Raw genomic sequence first — 24,741 nt, forward strand, 5'->3', positions numbered from 1 at the left:
ATCATGTAATATGGTTATAATGCTAATTAATTCGAAAAATATATATTTACAAAATAAAGTAGAGAACTGGAGATTTGTTCTCTTTTTTTCTAAGGAGTAATTGAAATCAAAAGATATCATTACAGATTTTCATGAAAAAATTTTTCTCAGTCTTTGTAGAGGGCTGTTATTTCTTCAATGGTTTTGTTCTTTGTTTCTGGCACTTTGAAGATGATGAATATTAGGAACAATACTTGGAAAACAATGAATATGATGAAGACGAAATATCCAAGATAGAACTGAAAATGAAAAAAAAAACATTATTTTATAACTTTCGACACTAACTACAGAAAAGTACTTTCAATCTATATATTACCAAAAATTAGACTACAGGATGTATCACACTGTTTTTAAGCTAGCAAATGTATGTCATAGCCATTTAATCATGCCTAGCTCTTTGTATATTACCTAGATCAGTTGAGAATGTTTACATATGTAATAGTATATTGTGCAACAAGTGGGGAAAGTCCAACTTTTCTCGCAAGTGTGGAAGTTTGCGGCACAAGCCTGAAAGGCGAGAGCCGCAAACACACGAGCGAGAATAGGACTTTCTCCACATGTTGCTCACTATACTTTTCCTACAACTGCTCAAATTCCAATAATTCAAGTAATGGACTTGATTCAAATCAAAATGGCCTTCGTTGACAGTAAGTGGTAATTTATTGCGTTTCCATAGAAAAGACTCAAAAGCCCAATTTCATTGGTCTACCAAGCGAGGTGTGGGCAAAGTGCCGTGAGAAATAATATTTCCCACAGTATGAGCAATACATAGTTTTGAAATTAAGTAAGCTATGAAGAATACACTACTTTTCATAGCAGTTGTAGGAAAATGAATGTTTTAGTATAGTCACTTATATAATATAAGCATTTTTCCACAAGTTCAAAATTCAAAAACGAACCACGAAGTGGCAAGTGTTAGCATGAGGCTTCTGTACGAGTATTATAGCTAAAGTATTTTCTCTAATTCACTGAGTTTTTATTATCGTTTAGTGATTTTTGCATTGAAAAATGTTGGTTGGCAGAAGTGTTTTCTGTATCACAAATTTGATAGATAAGATAATAAAAAAATCCGTGGCATCAAAATTCCAAGTAACAACATATAATAATGAAACAAAAGCAACAGTGACTCAATGTAATAGCATATTGAACTGGCTTGAAGGTAAGCAGAGTGGTATATCTCATAGTCTATTGATCTATGTGGTAATTCTATATGAATTAAATTTTGGCACAGAAACCGAAAGAAATTGTAATTTTTTACCTTGATCGGTAGAAAGGTTAGCATAACTATAGTATTTGCAAACCAGTTCGTGAAAACTGCGAGTGATGTTGCCTTTGGGCGGGCATCTTGCTTGAACAGCTCTGTCACCAAGAACCAAGGTACAGAACCAGGTCCAGTTGCGAAACTTATTATGAAACCAATTACGAAAATTATACAGAGAACACCCATCGCCGTGTACTCTTCCTGAAAAAGTAAAGGTTTTTTTATTCACTCGATCATTACTGTTCAAATACCTTTCCTACTTGAAATTTCTGAAATGGTAGGCAAAAGAGAATTGCCCAAAGAAAAATTAAACTTTCTATTCGATTTGTATTGAAATAATAATTTTTTTTTTGGAAAAATCAAAATTGAAATAAATATTGTAAAACTATGACAATTTCAATATTCGTATGACGTGTAGCCTCTTCTAGCTCTGATTGCAGCTTGCAAACGTCTTCGCATGATCATATGAGCCTCCTAATATTCTCTCATTCATGACTACCATAGTAAAACTAATTTTTTTGGCAAAATTCGATTTTATTATTCAACATAGTTACCTTCGAGGGCGATATATCGATCTTACAACTTTTCGATACCATTTTTGTAGTACGATTTGTCTTTCGCTTTAAAATAGGCCTCAGTTTCGGCGATAACTTTTTCATTGGCGCTAAATTTCTTTCCAGCGAACAATCTTTTGAAGTCTGAGAACAGGAAAATGTCTCTGGGGGCCAGATCTGGCGAATAAGGTGGATGCAGATGCAATTCGAAGCCCAATTTTGCCATTGTTTCCATTGATTTTAACACGGCGCATTGTCTTGATGAAACAGCACTTTTTTTTCATCAAATGGGGCGGTTTTTTAACGATTTCATCCTTTAAACGATCTAATAATGCTATATAATAACCGATGTTGATGGTCTGGCCCTTTTGGGGGTAATCTGCAATGAATATTATATCTTGCGCATCCCAAAATACTGATGCTATAGCCTTGCCAGCTGACTGTTGTGTTTTTCCTAGCTTTGGATTCGGTTCATCGTGTGCTGACTGTCGATTGGAATCCGGAGTGAAATTATGGAGCCATGTTTCATTCATTGTCGCATATCGACGCAAACATTCAGGTTTATTTGCACTTAAACATCTTCAAACACTGCTCAGAATCATCGTTGTTGCTTCTGATCGATTGTGAGCTCGCGCGGCAACCATTTTGCACACAACTTTCTCATTTACAAATATTCGTGAATGATACACGTTCAGATGATATCATCACAATGTCTGCTATCTAGATCAACTTCACTTTACGGTCATTCAAAATTATTTTGTGAACTTTTTTGATTTTTTTCGTCGGTGATAGCCTCTTTTGGGCGTCCACTGCATTCGCCGTCTTCGGTGCTCATTTCACCTCGTTTAAACTTAGTATACCAATCAATGATGGTTGATTTTCCTGGTGCTGACCCCGGAAACTCTTCATCAAGCCAAGATTTTGCTTCAATTGTATTTTTCCCCTCAAAAAGTAATATTTTATCAGCACACGAAATTTTTTTTTTTCATCTTTTTTCAAATAACAAAAGTAGCTACACTCATTACAAACGCAATACCTAACTCACAAACTAATGGTCGGACTATAGTCTAAGGGTCGGACTACTGTCATATGGATTTACTATTAGCACCGCCATCAGTCATCAGACCGGGGACTTTTCAATTGGCCTGATATGCTGCAACTATGCGCTCTATTAGTGTGACGTCACACACCGCCATTTTTGGTTCTCTTGTTAGTGTTCGGAATCCAAACAAATAAATTGTCATTCAAATTAGTACGGTGTCGTTGAAGGAATTGGCTTATTTTCATAAATAAGAGTATTTCAGGAACGATTTCAGTATTAATTGATAGACAGAAGGAACGAGGTTAATACCAGTAAGTTTGAATCCTGTATCATTCCCCAGATTTTGTAAAAAGCCGTGTTTATTAGTTGAACTTCAAGTTCGAACTTACTGGCATTAATCTCGTGCCTTCTGTCTATCAATTAATAGTAAAATCCTTCCTTTCCTTGAATAATCTTATTTATCAAAATAAGCCAATTTCTTCAACGACAACGTACTCATTTGAATGACAATTTATTTGTTTGGATTCCGAACACTGACAGGAGAACTAAAATGGCGGTGTGTGACATCATCACTAATAGAGCGTATTCGAGCAGTATGTGGACTTGCATCATCATGCATAAAAATACCCTGCTCTCCCAGAAATGGTATATAAGGTACAACATGAACATGGTCTATAAGAATTTTCTCTATGTACCTTACTGCTGTTAAAGACCCATTTATAAAACCCAACTCTGTGTAGCCTCTAAAGAGACACCTCCCCAGGACCAGAGCATAACAGATACTCCACAAAATGAAATTTAAGGTATTAGGTACCTAAATTATGGAAATCTTCCTACTCTTATATGATAAAACCGTTGCTGAAATCTAGCATTCGCACTTACCGAGAATTTAATGCTGACTGCCAACAGGGTCATGAAGATTGTTGTTCCACTGAAACCGATAACAAGCAACGTCTTCCTTCCGAGAAGGTCCACTAGCACCAGTGATACTATAGTCATCATGACATTGACTATACCGATGATGACGGTTCCCAAAGCTGACCAGAATTCATCCAAACCAGCATTACGGAATATGTCATTGGAGTAAACGATGATCTGGAGAGGCACAGGTCAATAATATCAGATAATTATACAAGAAAGAACGTCCAGTAAAAGTTATAATATACTAACCGACAAAGAAACAGCAACACCCAAAAGGAGCTGTTTAAATTCAATTTTTTTTTAGTAAAACATTAACAGTATAGCAAGGAGTAAATTATTGAATTTGGAGAAAAATATATGAAGGCTTTTTCATGTAAAAAATTTTTATTACTTAAATACTGTAGTCGTTTTTTGCAAGTTTTTCAAATCTTACAACAAACCAGCTGTTCGAGGAGATCCAAAATCGATGTTTAATTGTTGTTAAAATGCCTACAGCATGTGTACGCGTAATTTATCGCCAGCTAAGTGAATTTGAAAGAGGTCGAATAATTGGTGTACGGGAGGCGGGGTTGTCCTTCCGAGAAATCGTTAACCATACAAGCAGAAATGCAACTACTGTTATGAGATGTTGTCAAATGTGGTTTGAAAATGCCTAAAATCGGAGAAGAGTAGGTATACCGGACGTCGAAGTGGCACAAATGAAGTTCAAAATCGACGTCTAAGACTTATGGCCATTAGAGACCGATTTGCGACAACTCGATCTTTGACTGATGAGTGGTTCGGAGAACAAGGCCATCCTGTAACTGTCCGAACGGTTTACCGCCGGATAAGATCTTTTGGACTACATTACATCTTGTGTTACCTCTGACAGTTGAGCATCGCCGGTAACGATTACATTGGTGCAGAGAACGTGAACATTGGAATGTGAAATGGCATCAGATCGTCTTTTCTGATGAATCTCGATTCTCCTTGGGTGCACAAGATTGCCGAAGAAGGGTTAGACGACGTCGGGGAGAAATACGTGAACCTCAGTTTGAAACGTACACCGGACAGTAGACGTTATGGTATATCTTGGGGTGGTGTTTGACTCTAGAATGATCTTTTCTGGACACATTAACCACATCGTCAAAAAAGCAGGTGAAAAGGTGGAAGTTATGCGGAGACTCCTACCAAATGTCGGAGGACCACAGTATTTTCGTCGGCGAGTGCTGTGCACGATAATGCACTCTGTGATTCTGTACGCGGCGCCGGTCTGGAGAGAGGCTGTTAAAAAGTAAAGCAGAAGAAACAGCTTATTAGCATTCAGAGGAGAGGTTTGATGAGGGTGGCATCGGCATGCCGAACTGTCTCTGCGGATGCAGTCCAGGTGATTTCAGGCTTTCCCCCGATAGACCTCATGGTGGCGGAGGTGTGCTTTCTATATAAGGTTGGCACAAGATTACCGTGTAACAGAAGAATGGCCCCCGAAAAGAGCATTGCAAAAAAGGTGGGAGGAGGAGACAAGGACAGCCAACTGGACAAGGCGACTGATCAGAAGCGTAGAGAGATGGACGGAGTGTCAGCATAGAAGAACTGGATACTATTTCACCCAGTTCTTGACAGGCCACGGCTCGTTTGGGATCTACACGCTCAGGATAGGAAAGACAGATTCTGACGAGTGCGAGATGTGTGAAGTCCCGGACAGTCCGGAACACATGTACTCTGACTGTTCCAGATGGGAGAGAGACAGAAATAGTTTCAAAGAGAAACTGGGAGGACTCCCTGTTCTAGATGACGTGGTGGACGAGATGCTTGAAAACAAAGAATTATGGGAAGTGACTTATGAGTTCATTACAGATATAATGGGGAAGAAAGAGATATAGAAAAAAACAACAGGGGACAAGATAGAGATCAGATCACACCGAGTTACGCACCGGAGGACAGGCTTAAAGCCTATTTCCAGGTAGCGACGATACCTACTCGGGAAAAGAGGAGGGTGGTTTAGTGAGGTGAGAGTCCCACACAAATCCGTAGCAGACATGAAATGTGTCAAACAGCAACACAAGGCCCGTTGCGGAGAAGGCATTAGCTTCCCCCTACCTCAGGACCGAAAAAAAAAAGACGTTATGGTATGGGGTGTTATTGCACATGCAAGTAAGTCACCTTTAGCCTTTATTCGAGGTAACATGACAGCGCTGCGTTACCTTAACCGGCTCGAGAATCCAATATTTCAGAAAGATAATGCCCGACCTCATGAAGCCAGAGTTAATTTAAACTTTTTCAAAGCGTCCCATGTGAATCTTTTGCCATGGCCGCCCAGATCCCCCTATCTTTCGCCCAGAGAACATGTTTGGGACATCATGGGTAGAAGGCTTGGAAATTTACCTCAGCCTCCACAGACTTTGGCGGCTCTGAGACATGAAGTAAAGATAGCTTGGGAAAGTATCCCTCAGAAAGAAATAGACCATCTTATTGCATCAATGCCGAGACGTGTTGGGAAGTGTATAGATAATCGCAGTGAACAAACACATCATTAACAAATTTATTAGAGAAGAATTGTAAACCCTTCGTTTTTTCTCCAAATTTCAATCATTAATCCTTGGGTGTTGCAGTTTCTTTGACAGTTAGTATATTTCGATAGCTTTAGAGGTATGCATGTAAGATAAGTTAACTATCCAAATCGAGCATTCATAATCTAAGATGATTCCAACAAAAATCAATACCACTGTACCATCAGCGCTAGGCTAAGTGTCTTTCAGACAGAGATACTTGCAATAGAAATATGTGTAATAATTTACATAGTAAGAAACTATCGGAAATGTAACATAGCGATAGTCAAGCTGCAATTAAAGCACTGAGCTCACATATCATCGATTCTAAGATGGTATTGGAGTGCCGAAGAAAACGTAATGAAATAGGTAAGAATGAATAACAGGGTCTTTTCAGTCTGGATTCCCAGCCACTCGGGAATGAGGAGGCCAACACACTTGCCAGAAAAGGAACACAAACTCCTTCCATCGGCCCGGAACCTTTCTGTGGTGTAGACAAATGTATCTACAAGAAAGATTTTCAGGAAAAGGAGGTAACCAAAAGAGAAAAACTCTGGCGGAATCTTCCTGGTTTGTATCACTCCAAAAAGTTTCTTCGAAACTTTGACTCTACAAGATCCAAGAAGTATCTAGGTCTTAGTAGGAATATGCTAGACCTCCTCATTGGAATCCTCACAGGGCATTGTCGCCTTAGGAAACACCTCATGCGAATGGGTCTAACAGAAAACGACGAGTGCAGATTCTGTGGGGGAGGAGGAAGAAACTCCGGATCACCTAGTGACGGAATGCCTCGGCATCGCTAGCCAACGCAAAACCTGCCTTGGCACCAAACTTATAGAAGTGAGGAATTAGCCTCCTTGAAGTCATCCCAGATATTGGAGTTCATCAGAACTCTGGAACTGGAAGGCGAGCTGTAGATCACGTTAAGGAGAGAATAGCTCTGATGGGGGACACAAAAGACCATTAGGTCGCAGTGAAACGAAACCTCCTTAATTAAATCTATCTATCTATCTCTACCATCAATGATCTAATAATACTTAGATCGTCGATAGTGCATAGCACAGCATTGAGCATTAAGGTGAGAATTGAAGGTTTGAATCCCGTTGCTTGGCCATGAAGGAGAGGTTAAAAAAGTTCGAATTTGAACCAATGACAAAATAGTACTGATTGGTTCAATCAAAACTACTTTCTAACCTTAATCAGCTGATGAAAATATCATCTATTTCATTCCTATGTTGGAGTCGATTTCCATGTTTCTACGAGCTTTATAAAAGAGTAGTATAAGCACTCTATGGTCATCTCATTTGCTAGGGGTATATATCTAAACAATTGAAGCATACGCATATAGCCCATTGGACAGGTGACACTGGTTTAAATTAGTTTCCAGCAAATAAATAAATGTAACTGAAGCTAAAACTTACTGCATTGATACCGCACAGCTGTTGCGCCAGCATGATCATCAGAGATATTATGAGGGGCGTCCTCAGGGAGTTCTTAGTAAACATGGCCTTCCAAGTTACCGAACCGGCGGCTTCTTGAGCTGCAGCCTCCTTCTGCATATCTGAGATCTCCTCGTTATTGTTGTCTGTGTTTCTGAGCCACTTCAGCGATTTCTGAGCACCATCCTGGTTCTTCTTTATGATCAGCAGGTACCGTGGGGATTCCGGGCAAAACGGCATAGTCAGACACTGCGAAAAACCTGCGGTATATTATCGATTGTCATTTTTTCTATATTCGAAGATTCCAGGAGCTTAGCTCTTTTTGACCTTTTTAAATCCTTATAATGTGTGAGGTTGACCAAAACGAATTTATGAATTGTGAAGGAGGAAGAAAAGTTGAATTCAACATAAATCCTGCTAGAAATAAATGGAATAGAAGAATAAGCGATCAAAAATAATAAAGAAAATGAAACATCAAAACAATTTTTAGAACACATGCAGTGGTTTAATAAACGAAAATTTAAACAAGAGTAACTCAGGTCTCTTTTCAGTCTAGATTGGAAGTGATGAAGATGAACAAGCGATCAAAAGTTCTCTGATTTTCTTTCTCTATACTTCTTTCGATAAAAATTGATAATTACCTGAAACACACAAGGAATCAAGATGACACCACCGAGGAGATATGGCCATAAGCTGCTGCTGCCAAGAACTTTTTCATAACTGAGTAGTTGAGCTACCAAGATAGATATCGTGATGACTAGTTGGTAAACGGATGCTATAGCCCCTCTTTTAGCTACAGGAGATATCTCATTGAGGTACATAGGACATAAACCTAAAAAAATGTGTAAATATGAATATTCTACGTATTGAAATGTTAAGTAAACTGGCCAACGTTAGATTTTCCTTAAACAATAACCATAACCATGTGTGCCGTTATTTTCGAACATTCCAAAGTTCACGACATCTTGAAAAGGTTTAAATAAACTAAGGTTCTAAATTTTTTTTTTTACTTTGAATGAAGGCATCGACTGCTTTGGTCATTAGCCTGGACTAGCAATCTTTAAACTTAATCTCTAGAATATCCACAGAGAAAATTACTTGTGTCGGTCATTGACGCAAATGAATTCCTTGCATACAATGGAATTAAATTGTCGTATTTATACCTGATCCACCGTGGAGAGCGGCTATAATACTCGACTAATCGACTATCAAGACGGCGGCGCAAGCTGCCGGTGTGACCATCCCCACTTTGTCATTGAAAGAGAACTCTCATTTATACGATATATTTCTTATCAAGCAAATATTTTAATTGTTGCACCGATCCACTGGACCGAGATACTATTTTTCCAAATATGTATTTGCCAAAACTCCATAGTCGGATACATTATTATTTCAATGCTCATAACCTTACAAAGTAACAACTTTTGATAAAGAAACTGCAACACCCTGAAGGAGCAGTTTGAATTTTAAATTTTTATTGGTAAAACATAGATAGTATTGCAAGGACGCAAGGAGTAAATGATTGAATTTGGAGAAAAAAATCATGAAGGCTTTTTCATGCAAAAAATGTTTGTTATTTATATATTGAAGTCGTTTTTTGCAAGTTTATTATATTTTACAACAAACCAGCTTTTAAATTGCCTAGAGCACGTGTACGCGTGATTTATCGCCAGCTAAGTGAATTTAAAAGAGGTCGAATTATTGGTCTACGAGAGGCGGGGTTGTCATTTCGAGAAATCGTTAACCATACGAGCAGAAATGCAACTACTGTTATGAGATGTTGTCAAATGTGGTTTGATAATGCCTAAAATCAAAGAAGAGTAGGCACCTTACGTCGAAGGGGTACAAATGAAGTTCAAGATCGACGTCTAAGACTCATGGCCATTAGAGACCGATTTGCGACAACTCGATCTTTGGCTGATGAGTGGTTAGGAGAAAAAGGCCATCCTGTAACTGTCCGAACAGTTTACCGCCGGATAAGTTCTTTTGGACTGCAGCATTATCGACCCCATCTTGTATTACCTCTGACGGTTGAACATCGCCGGCAACGAATACAGTGTTGCAGAGAATTTCAACATTGGAATGTGGAATGGGATCAGGTCGTCTTTTCTGATGAATCTTGATTCTCCTTGGGTGCACAAGATGGCCAAAGATGGGTTGGACGACGTCGTGGAGAAAGACGTGAACCTCAGTTTGATGCGTCATGTAGACGTTATGGTATGGGGTGATATTGCACATGCAAGTAGGTCACCTTTAGTCTTCATTCGAGATAACATGACAGTGCTGCGTTCCTTCAAGAAATAGTTGGGCCATATGTTCTCCCTTACCTTAACCGGCTCGAGGATCCAATATTTCGGCAAGATAATACCCGACCTCATTTTGCCAGAGTTAGTTTAAACTTTTTCGAAGCGACCCATGTGAATCTTTTGCCATGGCCCCCTAGATCCCCCGATCATTCGCCCATAGAGCATGTTTGGGACATCATGGGTAGAAGGCTTGGAAATTCACCCAGCGGCTCTGAGACATGAAGTACAGGCAGCTTGATATAGTATCCACCAAGAAGAAATTAGCCATCTTATTGCATCAATGCCGAGACGTGTTGGGGAATGTATAGATAATCGTGGTGGACAAACACATTATTAACAAATTTATTGAAAAAAATTGCAAACCCTTCGTTTTTTTCTCTAAATTCAATCATTTACTCTTTGCTATACCATCTATGTTTTACCAAAAAAAATTTTAAATTTAAACAGCTCCTTCTGGGTGTTGCAGTCCCTTTGTCAGTCAGTATGTTTCGAAACCCCGCCATTTTCATACGTTTGATGTAAGCTACATCCTTAAACCTAAAACTTAACCCTGTTGAATAATAAAAAGATACCAACCTGCAAATAATCCAGAATTCAGACCAAGTACAAATCTGGCAACGATGAGCAGTTCGTAAATAGCCGTGAGCTTCGAAGCGAACACCAGAACGGCGGAAATGATGACCAAAATGTTGTTGAGGATAAGGGACCATTTAAGGCCGCAAAATCGTGATAGTAATCCTACAAATTCGAAGTTGGGTTTCGCAAGTTTATCCCACTAAAGCAACTTACCTACTGCTAGAGCTCCAATCATTCCTCCCAAGGCGAAAATGGAAGTGATAACCGACCATACCAAATTCACCTTCTGCTCGTCGGTATCCTGCCCTCTATCGATCATTGTTTCGTTCAACCACATCGCCATCACCTGAGAAAATAATACACAAATATTCAAAAATTTTGCATGACCACATGACCTTATTCTCATATGAAGGCATTTCTCAATATCAACAATATTTTGTGGGTTTGTTCATCAATGTTTTTCTTTCTGAATCGTCACATCTTTAGCAAAAGAAACAGATGTTTGCAATTTTTCTGGAGATCACATGCGAATACTAAGTGAAAGCAGTTGAATTTTACGATTTTGACTGCCGACATGAATCGCAGAGTGAAAAGAATGAAAGACCATGCTAGAATTATGGCTCTAACTGAAGAAGGCCATGTTCAAATATTAATTGTCTCTTATTGAAATTGATGTTTTGCAAAGTGACGTATCGCGTATATGGAATCTCCTGGCCAATTTTTTTCGTAAAGATCTTCTAGAAAGACTAAGGAGTGGTAGAAGGCTTATCAACAACAAAACCCTTATAATCCACTTAGCTATTAAGAGAAACCCGACCACAGCATTGTAGTGACTCTGTCTGCCCTAGAGGTGGCGTTATGAGTCGCGCTACGCTCTACTACGGCCCCGGTGGGTTTATGAGGGTTGCTGCGTTGGATCAGAGTCACCTCTCCACGATGGTGATTGGTGGGAGAGGGTCTCTCAGGCAGAGATCGCTGGATTGCCTAACTGAAGAGTCCATCAGCGATCTACATAAATTTGGCTCCAGAACGTGTACATCATATCATTCAAGAATATTTGTACATGAGAAAGCTGTGTGCAAAATGGGTGCCACGTGAGCTCCCAATCGATCAAAAGCAACAACGTGTTAATGATTCTGAGCAGTGTTTGAAGGCGCTGTTCAAGTGCAATAAACCTGAATTTTTGCGTCGATATGTAACAATGGATTGAACATGGCTCCATCATTTCACTCCGGAGTCCAATCGACAGTCAGCTGAGTGGACTGAACACTATGAATCGAATCCAAAGCGAGGGAAAACACAACAGTCAGCTGACATCAGTATTCTGGGATACGCAAGGTATAATATTCATTGATTACCTCCAAAAGGCCAGACCATCAACAAAGATTATTATACCTATAGCGTTATTGGATAGTTAAAGGATGAAAGCGATTAAAAACAGCCCCATTTGAAGAAGAAAAAGGTGCTGTTTCATCAAGACAATGCGCCGTGTCGTGTCACAAATAAATGACATGGCAAAATTGCATGAATTGGGCTTCGAATTGCTTCTGCATCCAAAGTATTCGCCAGATCTGGCCTCCAGCGGCTTTTTCCTCTTTTCAGACCTCAAAAAAATACTCGCTGGAAAGAAATTTAGCGCCAATGAAGAAGTAATCGGCGAAACTGAGGCCTATTTTGAGGCGAAAGCAAATCGTATACAAAAATAGCATCGAAAAGTTGGAAGATCGCTATAATCGCTGTATCGCCTCGCCTCGAAGGCAACTATGTTGAATAATAAAATCGAATTTTGTCAAAAAAAAAAAGTGTTTTATTATGGTAGACTGGGGACTTTTCAATTGGCCTGTTATGGCTCTCTACATTACGTAGTCGAATACTTGCGGCAGGTTTGAGATATCGTATTCCACTGAGGGTACCTCGACTACAGCCTGAACACAGAACTCGGCGTCTACATTTGGCCCTTGAACACTTGGACTCACCCAAAGAATTTTTGAATTCGGTGTTTTTTCCGATGAGAGGTGAATCTGTTTTATACTGGTTAGCCATCGAATTCTACAATTCCTTCGAGTTCGCCTAATGTTAAAGCTCATGCACCTTTTTGAATTTACATATCAGTAGATTTAGGTATTAAAGTGAATGTTCTAGAAAGTAGCACACACAATGTCTCATTTAAGGAATGCAGTGTCCATTTTCCATAAAGATAATAGGATCAACTCTGGGTGAGAATGAAATATTACTTGTACACTCACACCTGATTTGTGAGAATCGAACTTACTTGATGTGGATTGTTCATTACACCAGTGTTGTAACCATGTTGAAAAGCTGATCCTATGGCTGATGCCACGATAGAGAACAGGAGTTTTCCGGTAAACTAGAAAATTGAAATTCAAAATTAAAAGTCAACACTGAAAAAAATTCAATACTTACCGCCATTCTTCAATTCTGGATCATTTGAGGAAGAAAAAATACACAAAAAATATAAACTAATTCACATTTCTGTCATAATGATGTTGTTAATCGAATATCGAAAGGACTTCAAGCCAAAATATTGTCACAGATATCTATAGAGCAGCGATAAAAATGACTTTAAATGAAATACAGAATATTGTGTTGCGTTTTTTCCACAATGGTTAGTGATGTCACTCAATAAAATAACCAATTCGTAGGACTGCTTAGAATAATTATATCCAATTATTAAACTTTAGGAAATCTTGATAAACAAGTTGGGATGGGATACGTACAAACTGAGTTTAACACCTTACTGTAAACAACTTTAACACCAACACTAACAAACAGATTAAAGGATTTTCCATTATTATCAGCAATTTATGAATAACGAAACCGCAAATTGGTTTATCAATTTACGGAACTCTTCGACTTTCATAGGTAGGTATCGTTTTCCATTGTTGAATATTGTTAAAAAAAAACTACATATCTCCAAGGTATTTCCATCGGAGAATTTTCGATAATTTTTCATGGATTGGAACTGTTCTGTGGTAAAAGTTTTCTAATTTCTCTTGAAATTTTCACAGTTCACGTTTTGAAATTTGTTGAAACTTGAAACCGAGAATGGGATGATAAAAATATAGAAATTTGGAAAATCATAGTTCTAATGCATCCCATCAACCTGCACAACCGCATCTCCAAATTTTAAAGGCATAAAATATAAAATCAAAGTGGAGACCGAGAAAAACAAATATTTGCTGAATCAAGTCAAAAAATATAATGGATTCCATAGAAAATGCAGTGTCATTTATCGTTTAATTTAAGAAATGGACACTACTAATAGAACGTTTCTACTCTCCAAACCTTTTTTCTTTCCATTCATATTACTCACATTATGGTATTCCTTTTCTGTTCTCCCACGTCCAAGTTATGGAGGCTTCTAGGAAATCAGCAAAAAAATTTCGATTGATTTATTCAATTCGATTGAATTCGAACTTTCTACAATTTTTTTGAAGGGTTTGGAGTTCTTATATTTCGGATAAGGCATCGATTTCGCACAAAAAAATGTTTCTAGACTTTTAGAGCACAATTTTTCTACAAAATTTGCAATCTCAGTTTTGAGGTATGATATAAAATGTTGAGGGTGATCCGATGCCAATTTTTTTTTCACAAAATCCCACAATACAAATCATACAACAACTCCAAATTCGTTCAGGAAACATATTATCGCATACAGGTGTTCAGAATTGTAGATTCGTCGTAATATCAAATTTTGAACATTTTGAAGCAGATCAGAAACAAATATACCAATACCATACGCTTTTTAGGTGAATGCGCTTAAATATAATGCAACCACCAGATTTTTTTGAAATGATTCTTCTACGCTGTGACATCTAGGAAAAGTAGCTCTTACCAAGCTTTGGTAATGACATATACGTTACAGAATTCTACTCGTTCAATTCTTCATAAGTTCAATAAATGGTGTATAGATGGCTTACAGCAAAAATTCTCTAGTGAATTTTCGGAATTTTAAAGAAAAAAAATATAATTGCAGTACCATCACTAATATTAGGTCTGAGTGTGTACACCCATTCAAACTGATAATTAATTTTTTATAGGTCAAATGATTAAGGTTCATCAGTAAAAATATTCTCTAATCAAACATCCTTGGTACCTACAATAATAAAAAAGGAGTATAAAAGTATATAGAATTGAAGATAAACCAGAGTTTACTTTATAGAAAACATTAACTATTGCCTTTGAATTCGCTCAAATCTTGTTTCTTCGATGCGAGAATAAAACGTGGAATAAAATTCTCTAGGAGTATAATTTTTACTTCTCATAAATCTTCTCTATACACTTAAATATGAATTTGTTCTACTTTTTGAATAATGTACTCTCCCCCATTCCTCCCAAGAAAAAGTGTGTGAAAAGGGAACAAATAAATAAATATTCAGATCTATTTATATATAATTACTATAATATGGTTTTCTATAACAATTTGTGAAGAGAGTGAGGCTGCAATTTCAAAGGAAAATATTAAATATTTAGCAATCACGCAAATATATTTTAATTAAAAAGAATAATATTTTACAGTTGTCATTTCAATCAGGAAGTATTTGTTGCAAATAATTCAAATTTACAAATTGAAACCTTGTTTTTTGACATGGACAGACATATTCTGGTCATCACTTACAATACGCGATATATCTTTCATATTCAACTTCTGTTCTACAGGAATCAGACTTTCATCGAAATTAATTCTTTTACGAGGTTCATGTTTAACAACTGTTGTTTCTGTAATCAGTTTTCTTATATTGTCAGGTAAGATGATAAGATTATCACTAGTTTCTTTGATAAGTTTCGATGGTTTATATACTACTTCTGGTAAGCTGCCAAACAAATTTTTATGTTTTTTAGGTACCATAGCGTGTCCTTCTGATAAACCTCCAAGAATGTGTTGTGAATAGCTGCTTGTAGGTTTATTATTGTGTTTCAATGTAGGATATGGAGAATTCTTGATATAAACCCTTACAGGGCTTATTATATTTTTAAGCGGTAGCGGGGAGGCTGCAAATTTATTTGGGGTCTTCTTGATGGGCTTCACAGGAAATTTGGGAACTTTGAAATCACTTTTAGAGGATGCATTACTTTTGGAATCATCGCTGAAGCTTGTAGGTACAGGTATTCTGGATTGATTCTGAAAAGTCGAGTTGCCAAGTGGTGTTTTAAAAGGCTTACATGGTGAAGGATCAATAACATTATCAATGCTATCATCAGAGTCAGACTCAAAACCTTTTGTTAATAATCTCTCCATCTCGGCAAAAGTATCATTCAAAGAATCATTTGTTTGGTTATCGCTGATACTAGAAGCTAAATCATCTTGGGTGCTATAATGTTGACTTGAGGTCCTGGTTGAATTGTTCTCAATATTGTCCGATAGGTTTGAATTATTAAAATTATTCAGAGAAACATTTTGTTTATGATTGGATTTTCTAGCATCGTTTGTTATATTTGAAGTCATACTTTGAGTTCTGTCTGATCTACTTGAATTACTCAAATCATTCAAATTTATGGGATCAATTTGTATATTGCTGGTTTTTCTTGAATCTTGAAATTTATTTGGAGTCATTGAATTTTGTATATTGTTTGATTGACTTGAATTGTTGAGGATATTGGAAGTTCTAGAAGAATTTTGTAAGTTGGAATGATTATGTTCATCTGAATTCTTCAATGAGAGGTCTGAGGCAAGTTTAGAAAGAGTATGATTGACTTCTTCATAATAATCATATTCATTCTCGTTTTGACTTGTGTTCATTGATTTATGTGAAGATGAATGGGATGATAGCACAACATGGTCATTGCTATATGAATTCTCCATATTACCAGAATCATTTGAATTATCATCTACAATTTCTATACATTCATCAGATTCATTTGACATATATGCGGAACTCTTTTCCATTCTACTTGACTGTAAAGACCCATCAATTGAACTATTATTTTGACTGGCAGAATAACTCATCGAAAAATAGTTTGGTCTCTTTATTGGTGTGACTGAGATTATATTGATTTTTGGCACTTGTATCTTGGTTGGAGTTTCTTGTATTTTGTCATCATCAATTAAGTTGTCTTGGTTGTCACTTGAAGTAGTATTCAATTGATCTTCCGAATTATTTTCAAACATTTCATCTTCATTATTTGGTACTGAATTGAAATTTTCCATAGGACCATGGTTCCCAGATTTAGAAAGATCTGAAGAAAAATCTAACATTCTTTTGGGCGAATTGGCAATAGCTTCATCAGTTAAATTATGTTTTTCTATAGATTCTGAAATTTTACTTCTGCCAGTTGAATTCAAAATTTCATTAACACTGTAATTTGATGAATATTTTCTTTCTTTTATTGGCGTTTTTGCAATTATTCTTATAGTTGGTATCTGCCTCATATCAAATTCTTCCTCATTTGCGCTGAGTAATTGCGAGTCTTCATTTATAGAATGATCAAATGAAATCCTATTTTCCTTAGACATAAGACTATCATTCTCTAACTTGACATTTTCAACAAAGTTAATAAATGAACTTTGTAATTGCAGATCTCTCCTTTCATTTTCAGAATGATGGGGTTCTTCATCCTCACTAGAAGATAATTCAATAACGTTATTGGACAGACCTCCATCAGTGACTTCATCTTCACTATCTGATGAAAGTTCAACAACTTCCACTCCATCATTTATATTTTCTATTGATTGAAATTTATCAGAACCACATATGCTGGAATCCAATTGAGATGTGTTTTTTTCAGCCTTTTCCTGCATTTCATTAATTGTTCCAATATTGTTTGATTCCAAGGATTCATTAGCAGTGTTATAATCTTTGCTGGAATGACTTGAAGTGAAGCTGGACATTTTTTTATTTTCTTCAACTGGCAAAGGAATGAAAGCAGCGGTTTGACGGCGGTAACTTGGATTAAGCTTTGTGTCCCTCTTCAAATCCCTTTTAACTTCTCTTAAAGTAACTGGACCCCAACAAACGTCTTCGTCACTATCATAAAAGACATTCACAGACGAATTTTGATTATTCATACTATAAAAATCCTCGTAATGAAATAATACCTAATTGTTTACGAAGATATTCTATTTTATTTCTTTTCAAAAACGTTAACGTACGTTAGTTTTGAAATTGACAGCACAAGCACAGAACAAGAATGTAATAAGAATTGTACAACATGTACAATATATTTTTTTCTTAAACTTTTGAGTTGATGAAGTTGAAATACTGAAGAGAGTACTGTCGCCATTAATACAATAACTAATCTAATATTTGTTCTTCACTCCTTTGATATCAAACATATCAAATGTTAACAAGATGCTTACAATTTTAATGTTACATATTAAAATTCATATATTTGACCATTGAACAAAATTTCTGTTATCAGAAATCTGATATTTGGCACTATTATCAATAAACATTATTATTATTATTTCATTATCAATGCTAGAATTTCTGAAACTTGAAAGTTGTATCACAGTCTGTTATTCACAGACTACTAGTTAGTCTTTGGTTGTATGTCTGTGACTTGTAATTTATTTATTAACAAGGTTATGAAATTTGTCATACACAAATATTGAGTGTTACCATAAATTATTGCCATGAAAGTGACAATAAACATATTTTGAATCAAACATTTATTGAAGATGGACCAGAAAAACTATGCTTTCAGATATCCGCCACCTCCACCTCCAAATTATATACCAACTGTAAATATTTGGAAAAAACTGATTATTTGTTATTAATTGGTGGTTTGTTTCAGATTATTCCTCCCCTTCCTACTGACAGTCCACCTATAGTAAAACCACCACCCCCACCGCCTCCAACTACTGTTCAAAATTGGACAAATTGGTCAGTAGATTTTTCTCGACCACCACCACCTGTTTTCAGTGGATTAATGACAGGAAACAACATGAATACATTGAAACTTGCATACAATACGCCTAAAAAAACCGTTGTTTCTCCAAGTATGAGCCCTGCATCCAGTACGGATAGTTCAGGTTATTATGGAAACAGTCCTTCAGATAATTCACAATATTATGGAACGGAAAACAGACAATATCGAAGGTAATAATTTGTTGTATGGAGATTTTAGTAGAATTATATATGGTATACCAAATTAATTTTTGTTGAAATTATTAAAACCTTTTTCAAGTTTACCCTTAGTTAAATCATTACTTACCATGAACTTGAATTAATTATTTGTAGATTTGTTAAAATATATTAACTTTTTCAATCACATTAGTCCTCACAATTGACTATATTTGCTTATAGCTTAAGAAAATACTGAGCACAAACACAACGCTATAATATATTAACCTTGAATATTTTGAGTAGAATAGTGTCAGCTGATGCCACAGAACACCTACATTGGGGGGACATACATTACTTCACTGGATAGGCTTGTAATTGGTCAAAACCGAGTGTAACTTTGCCAATTTGCCTTATTATTGTATTGATACATGTCCTTCGAGCTGTTAATTGGAATATAGAGTACTGATACTACGCTATTGTATATTCTTTATCTTTACTTTTATTAAAATTCTACAAAATTGATAAAAAATATTCCTCTTTAGCAGATATAATACAGATCAATATGGTAGTTCTCAGAGTTGGTCTCCTCCAAAATCGATTTTTAAAAGGCCCAGGTATGAAACACGTTTGGATCAAAGAGGAGAATCTTATGATAATTATGCTAAATATAATGATTTGAAGTATACAAGAAATACCACAAATATAGATTCAAGATACTCAAGAGATATAAATAATGTTGATTCAAAGAATCACAGGCCAAATGAAGAAGTTCAAAGATCTAAGAAGAGAAAGAAGCCATTATCTCAGGTGGTAAAGTTGGTTTTAATGAAATTTTGTTATTCTTTTCTTAATTAATTTTATTTGATTGGTAACAATGAAGTAATACAAAATTTGAACTGATTTGTGAAGAAAAAATGAAAGGTGTTGTTTTAAATATATTGATACTTTTCAGTCAGTTCCTGCTAAAAGGGCATGGACAGATGAAGAAGCACAAATGGCAATTGTCGTTGAAAGAGAATACAATAAACTCTTCAAAAATCATTCCTTGAAAATCAAATTTCCGGACCAGGAACTCAACAGGGATATAGTATCAAAGTTTCATTCTTCTATAGAAACTGTTTATTTCCAGCAACCGTCGAATCCAAGGTTTTGTTTTGTGACTCTTGCAGTGAGTTCAATCAAATGTAAAATATGCGTAACTCATTCCTGATAAATCTTATTTTCTGTAGGACGGTGCTGAACCGAATAATGTAATAGAGGAACTTAACAAAATTAAATTCGGATTGGGCTATTTATCTGCGGAATATAAGAAAGACAGAGAAGAAGAACAAAACGTAGGCCCTGAAGATATTGATCCATTAACTTTGTATGTAGGAAATTTAGCGCAAGAAGTAACTAAAGAAGACATGGTTACATTTTTTCCAAAAAATAAAAGAATCGATATTGGTTTTGCGAAAAAAATGCGCTACACCAGGTACGGATTAAAATTGAATTATTAATTACAATTGAATGAATATTAATCTATTTAGCATACATACTTATGTCCAAGTTTTTTATAAAACCTGATATAATATTATTCTTAAATGTGTTGGGTTCTAGGTATGCATTTGTTTCATTCAAAAATGTGCAAGACTCGATAGAAGCATTCAAAGCTACGCATTATGCTGATCTTCATTCAAAAAGTATGATTGTTAGATTCAGAAGATTGCATGGGACTGTTGGAATGCCAGGAGAAGCAAAGAGCTTTTCCAATTCAAAAGAGAATCAAGAAGAAAAGAAAAAAGAAGACAGCGCATCGACTGAGAAAGTTGATGGTTCAGATAATTCTCAACATAAGGAACCCGATGAAAGTGACTCGTATAGTGCATCGACTAGTTATGATCCTCAAAACTCTTCACCAAGTCATTCCCCCAATCCTAACAATTGTGATCGAAGAACTACAAGTGAAAGTTCAGAAATATCGAATTTTGATCCTAGTTTAGTGAAAAGTGAACCATATGATTACAATGATGAAGATTATGAAGACTGTCAAGTGGAAAAAACAGAAGAACAATTCACTCCGACCCAAATTTCTTCAGAAGAAATAACAGTACCTGAGATTGAAACTACAGTTTCTGATAATATATCCTTAGAAGCAGCTGTCAAAAAGGAACCAGAATTGATAACCCCTTTTGCATCTGAAATTCCTGAATCACATTTTCCAATAAGACCTATTCCATTGAAAAAAGAACCAAATGATAATGGGGAAGTAAACACCATTTCTTCAAATCAACAAATCAATGAAGAATTTAGCTTACCTAATGGTCTGAAGGAGCCAAAAATTGAAGCCGGTAAAATAAAATTTCCTTCATTATCTTTCAGTTTTAGTATTTTTAATTTTAAACCACTTGCAAAAATTTATCTTGATCTCTTAATTTAGTTTTTAAATATGTTTTCCTACAACTGCTATGATACTTTTCATAGCAGTTGTTTTCTCTCTCGTGTGTTTGCGGCACTCGAATTAGTAGCGTATTCTTCATAGCTTACTCGATTTCAAAACTATGTATTGCTCATACTGTGGGAAATATTATTTCTCACGGCACTTTGCCCACACCTTGCTTGGAAGACCAATGAAATTCGGCTTTTGAGTCGTTTCTATGGAAACGCAATAAATTAATTGACATACTGTCAACGAAGGACATTCTGATTTGAATTGAAGTCCATTACTTGAATTATTGACATTTGTGCAGTTGTAGGAAAAGTATATTGTGCAACATGTGGAGAATAGTATATTGGGCAACAAGTGGGGAAAGTCCAACTTTTCTTGCGAGAGTATGTTGCACACTATACTTTTCCTACAACTGCACAAATTTCAATAATTCAAGTAATAGAATTGATTCCAATCAAAATGGCCTTCGTTGACAGTATGTGCTAATTGATTGCGTTTCCATAGAAACGACTCAAAAGCCCAATTTCATTGGTCTACCAAGCGAGGTGTGGGCAAAGTGCCGTGGGGAATAATATTTCCAACAGTATGAGCAATACATAGTTTTGAAATTGAGTAAGCTGTGAAGAATACGCTACTTTCCATAGCAGTTGTAGTAAAAGTCCTTTTCACGCTCGTGTGTTTGTGGCACGAGCCTTAAAGGCGAGTGCCACAAACTTCCACATATGCATGATGTATGTTTGAAATGTATAGAATCGGAAATTCAAATTAAAGAAATCTGTGCATACACAGGCCAGAATTTTTCTTGAAAACTATAAGAGCTATTCACAATGAAGTTGGTACAAAATTTCGAAAATTTGGTGATATTCTCAATAGATTCGGATTTATGAGTTTTTGAATATGAGTATACCAATATAGTAAATGTAACTGCATCACTATAGAGGAACTCTGACATTACTGGCAACGTACTAGTATATCAAGCAACGAGTCCAAGGTTCGAATCCATTGAGGAACGAATTTTTGATTTGATTTTTATGATTTTTCAATGTTTTGAAGAAATTTTTGATAATACAAAAAGAAATCATAAATTTTTGTGTAAAATTCGTATGTTTTTATATTGGTGAAGGATTTCATGGTTCTATTGGGTATCGAGGTCTTTTAAGCAGATATTTTGCCTGCAACCTTATGATTAAAGGTGTATAGGTTGAAGATTGTATCTTGAAAAATTGCTTTCAATTCCATTGTTTGATGAGATACCTTCGAAGATGCATACCGCAGATTTGGTCAAAAATTGAAAACGAAATTTGAAGCAATTTGTCAAGATATAATTTTCTACTGAGATACCTCTGATGATGACTACCACATTCACAGCCAAAACTTATGGTAAAATTTTTAAAAGACCACTCATCTAAAAAAGCCATAATCTTCCAATTTTGATAATTTTAAATTTTTACATGTTTATAAATACAAGTATAGGTACTGGCACTGTAAAATTGTATATTATTTTTTATTATTAGTTCCAGAGATTCTAGAACCTGTAAATCCAGATGATAATGAAGAAGAATTCAATACCACAACGGTAAGATCTTAAAATGTTTCGTAATTGAATAAATATTAATTTTATCATATATTTCCAGGATTTTGGATCGGTTCTGGACAATTTGCAAAGAAGACCCTTCATGCCGTGAGGCTGGAATGAACCTGTTTTGTTATTGAAAAGGCTGAGGTAATGTGATTCCCAATACGGTTCATTTTTTCTGAAATAGAATTTCTTTAAAAGGTGTTGAGTCTATATAATAATTTCAGAGGATGTCATTTTCTCAATAATTACTTGTGGAATCTGTTTAATATGTGTTTCTTCTATCGAATCTTTCATTCATAAATATATGTACAATGTTGGTTGTTCATTGTTGTGTGGTTCTCACAGGATTATTGAAGACATCTCTGAATGTTTGCATGATCTAGATTACATCGTGTACTGGATATATTTTGTTATTTTGTCCTCAAGTTAAGTTTAACAAACAATGCACTATAGTAAATCATCTTTCTTGAATGTGAATTTGTAATCCATAGCTTTATTTGCTGCATTATCAAACAATATGTTTACATTCCATGTAAGTAAATGTTATCTTACCTCAAGGTTACTCTTTGCAAATTACTGAGTGTCCAATAGTTTTTTCAGAAAAGTTCCTAATTACCACTTGAATGTTTTATCGATGTCAACTGTATTTTGTGAGTTATGAAGTATGAAAATTGTCTACTTAAGTTTTTTAACCAAAAACATCTTATGAATTCCTGATTTTTGTAATTTAATTCTCATTTGAACTTAATGGAATTTATTTATTCATAAAGACTTCTAGTCATAAAAGTCGATGAAATGATAAAGACAGTCTTGAAATGAAAAAAATGAACCTAATTGTCAAATATTTTAATAAAGTAATTTAAATGTTGAATATTATTTGTGCTAGAACTTGCTGGACATCATTTCATCATGAGAATAATTCGAAATTACTGTATATAATTTGAAATAATTTTAACTTATTTATTATGTTTTTATTATCTTCCTGATAAAATTTTCAAAAAAATATCGAATTTTGTTCGTTCATTGACCCTGATAATATCTTTTGATTTTTTCTGTTCCGAATAATAAAATGAAGAAATAATTTATAAAAAACTCTTAACATCCTCAAAATCCTTGTCTTGTGTGAAAGTGTAAAAATTCTCAATTTGAAAAAACCAAATTTGTTGACATATCACAAGAACCAGTGGATATAAATATTTTTATCATTTGAACTAGCAGATTTGAAGGTAGTTATGAATTTAATGATATTAATTTGTGAATAAATTTTATATTAATATTGTTTTTACTCAACAGCCTCAAGATTTTCACTTCAAATGAAAAAGCCACTCATTAATTAAAAATATTTATTGATTCCTGGGGTTAGTCAGAAGCAACTACTTCGGTCGATAGCCATTTGATATGTAACCAATAAAGTTCTCTCTCTCTCTCAGAAGCAACTTTGAAATTATTTTAATTTTTTTTTACATTACTTTTATACAGGGTTTTCGTAAACAAAGATATAAACCAAAGCTATACTTTTTCAACACTGTGTATATGAATTCAAAGGTGGTATGGCAAGCTCAAGTAATGAGTTGCTCCACTTTATTTTATACTTTAGAAGAACCATTTATGAAAATATGAAGTATTGAAAATTAATTAAGAAACCAGTTACGCCGCCGATACAATGTTTTTTCGAGTAGACATCTTGGCTACTTCTAGAGAAAAAAAATCAACTCTGGAATATACAGAGAAATCGAGCAAAGTCTGATTTCCATGGCACCAATTCTGTATATAAGTGAAATATCTGAAAGACAGGCTGCTTTAAGTTTGTTAGAAGAGGTGAGAATTTTTATAATACCAGCGTATATAATTATTTTGCAAATATCTAATGAAAGTCATCAATATAGAAAACGAAGAGGAGAGGCTCAAGGATGCTTCCCTGAGGAACTCCCATCTTAAGTGCCCTCTGGGAAGATGTATACGAAACAATATCTATTTGAGCCATGATAAACTGTCTGATGCTAGATACAAGCTCAAAGCTGTAGTTGTTTGTCCTTGGCAC

The 24,741-nt window shown here is 35.5% G+C and overlaps 3 protein-coding genes and 1 long non-coding RNA gene across 8 annotated transcripts; 1 reads left to right on the top strand and 3 right to left on the bottom strand.

Annotated features, from left to right (window-relative positions):
* Positions 1 to 26: 26 nt before the first annotated feature.
* Positions 27 to 13,424, bottom strand: LOC123677514 (solute carrier family 2, facilitated glucose transporter member 3-like). 2 transcript variants are annotated; one of them, XM_045614077.1, is made up of 9 exons: positions 13,091 to 13,424; positions 12,939 to 13,034; positions 10,880 to 11,012; positions 10,667 to 10,828; positions 8,426 to 8,616; positions 7,767 to 8,033; positions 3,779 to 3,991; positions 1,298 to 1,501; positions 27 to 278 (listed from the first exon to the last, which is right to left on the bottom strand). In XM_045614077.1, the coding sequence occupies exons 1-9, from the start codon at positions 13,094 to 13,096 to the stop codon at positions 147 to 149; spliced, it is 1,404 nt and encodes a 467-aa protein (XP_045470033.1). In that variant the 5' UTR covers positions 13,097 to 13,424; the 3' UTR covers positions 27 to 146. The 2 variants fall into 2 exon arrangements, with proteins under 2 accessions (XP_045470033.1, XP_045470034.1); XM_045614078.1 differs by lacking the exon at positions 13,091 to 13,424 and having other exon boundaries at positions 10,884 to 11,012.
* Positions 13,425 to 15,061: 1,637 nt separating this feature from the next.
* LOC123677568 (GATA zinc finger domain-containing protein 14-like) lies at positions 15,062 to 17,827 on the bottom strand. The gene has a single exon (XM_045614166.1). The coding sequence runs from the start codon at positions 17,691 to 17,693 to the stop codon at positions 15,249 to 15,251; it is 2,445 nt and encodes an 814-aa protein (XP_045470122.1). The 5' UTR covers positions 17,694 to 17,827; the 3' UTR covers positions 15,062 to 15,248.
* Positions 17,828 to 17,980: 153 nt separating this feature from the next.
* Positions 17,981 to 22,898, top strand: LOC123677569. 4 transcript variants are annotated; one of them, XM_045614167.1, is made up of 8 exons: positions 17,981 to 18,368; positions 18,422 to 18,726; positions 19,236 to 19,503; positions 19,646 to 19,861; positions 19,923 to 20,167; positions 20,293 to 21,023; positions 22,636 to 22,697; positions 22,756 to 22,898. In XM_045614167.1, the coding sequence occupies exons 1-8, from the start codon at positions 18,306 to 18,308 to the stop codon at positions 22,804 to 22,806; spliced, it is 1,941 nt and encodes a 646-aa protein (XP_045470123.1). In that variant the 5' UTR covers positions 17,981 to 18,305; the 3' UTR covers positions 22,807 to 22,898. The 4 variants fall into 4 exon arrangements, with proteins under 4 accessions (XP_045470123.1, XP_045470124.1, XP_045470126.1 ...); XM_045614168.1 differs by having other exon boundaries at positions 19,236 to 19,500; XM_045614170.1 differs by having other exon boundaries at positions 19,239 to 19,503.
* On the bottom strand, positions 22,599 to 23,152 carry LOC123677570. Its single transcript, XR_006747118.1, has 2 exons — positions 22,950 to 23,152; positions 22,599 to 22,875 (listed from the first exon to the last, which is right to left on the bottom strand). It is a non-coding gene; the product is annotated as an uncharacterized LOC123677570 (long non-coding RNA).
* Positions 23,153 to 24,741: the final 1,589 nt, after the last annotated feature.

The sequence above is a fragment of the Harmonia axyridis genome, chromosome 4, assembly GCF_914767665.1.
Source record: "Harmonia axyridis chromosome 4, icHarAxyr1.1, whole genome shotgun sequence".
NCBI lineage: Eukaryota > Metazoa > Arthropoda > Insecta > Coleoptera > Coccinellidae > Harmonia > Harmonia axyridis.

Excerpts from the sequence above, each read along its gene's own strand:
- LOC123677568 (XM_045614166.1), bottom strand. The coding sequence starts at position 17,693 with ATGAATAATCAAAATTCGTCTGTGAATGTCTTTTATGATAGTGACGAA.
- LOC123677569 (XM_045614167.1), top strand. The coding sequence starts at position 18,306 with ATGGACCAGAAAAACTATGCTTTCAGATATCCGCCACCTCCACCTCCA. Across the intron at positions 18,369-18,421 it reads CTCCAAATTATATACCAACT|ATTATTCCTCCCCTTCCTAC; the intron begins GTAAATATTTGG and ends GGTTTGTTTCAG. Across the intron at positions 18,727-19,235 it reads GAAAACAGACAATATCGAAG|CAGATATAATACAGATCAAT; the intron begins GTAATAATTTGT and ends ATTCCTCTTTAG.
- LOC123677514 (XM_045614077.1), bottom strand. Across the intron at positions 10,829-10,879 it reads GATTGGAGCTCTAGCAGTAG|GATTACTATCACGATTTTGC; the intron begins GTAAGTTGCTTT and ends TCGAATTTGTAG. Across the intron at positions 8,034-8,425 it reads TGATTCCTTGTGTGTTTCAG|TGTCTGACTATGCCGTTTTG; the intron begins GTAATTATCAAT and ends GGTTTTTCGCAG.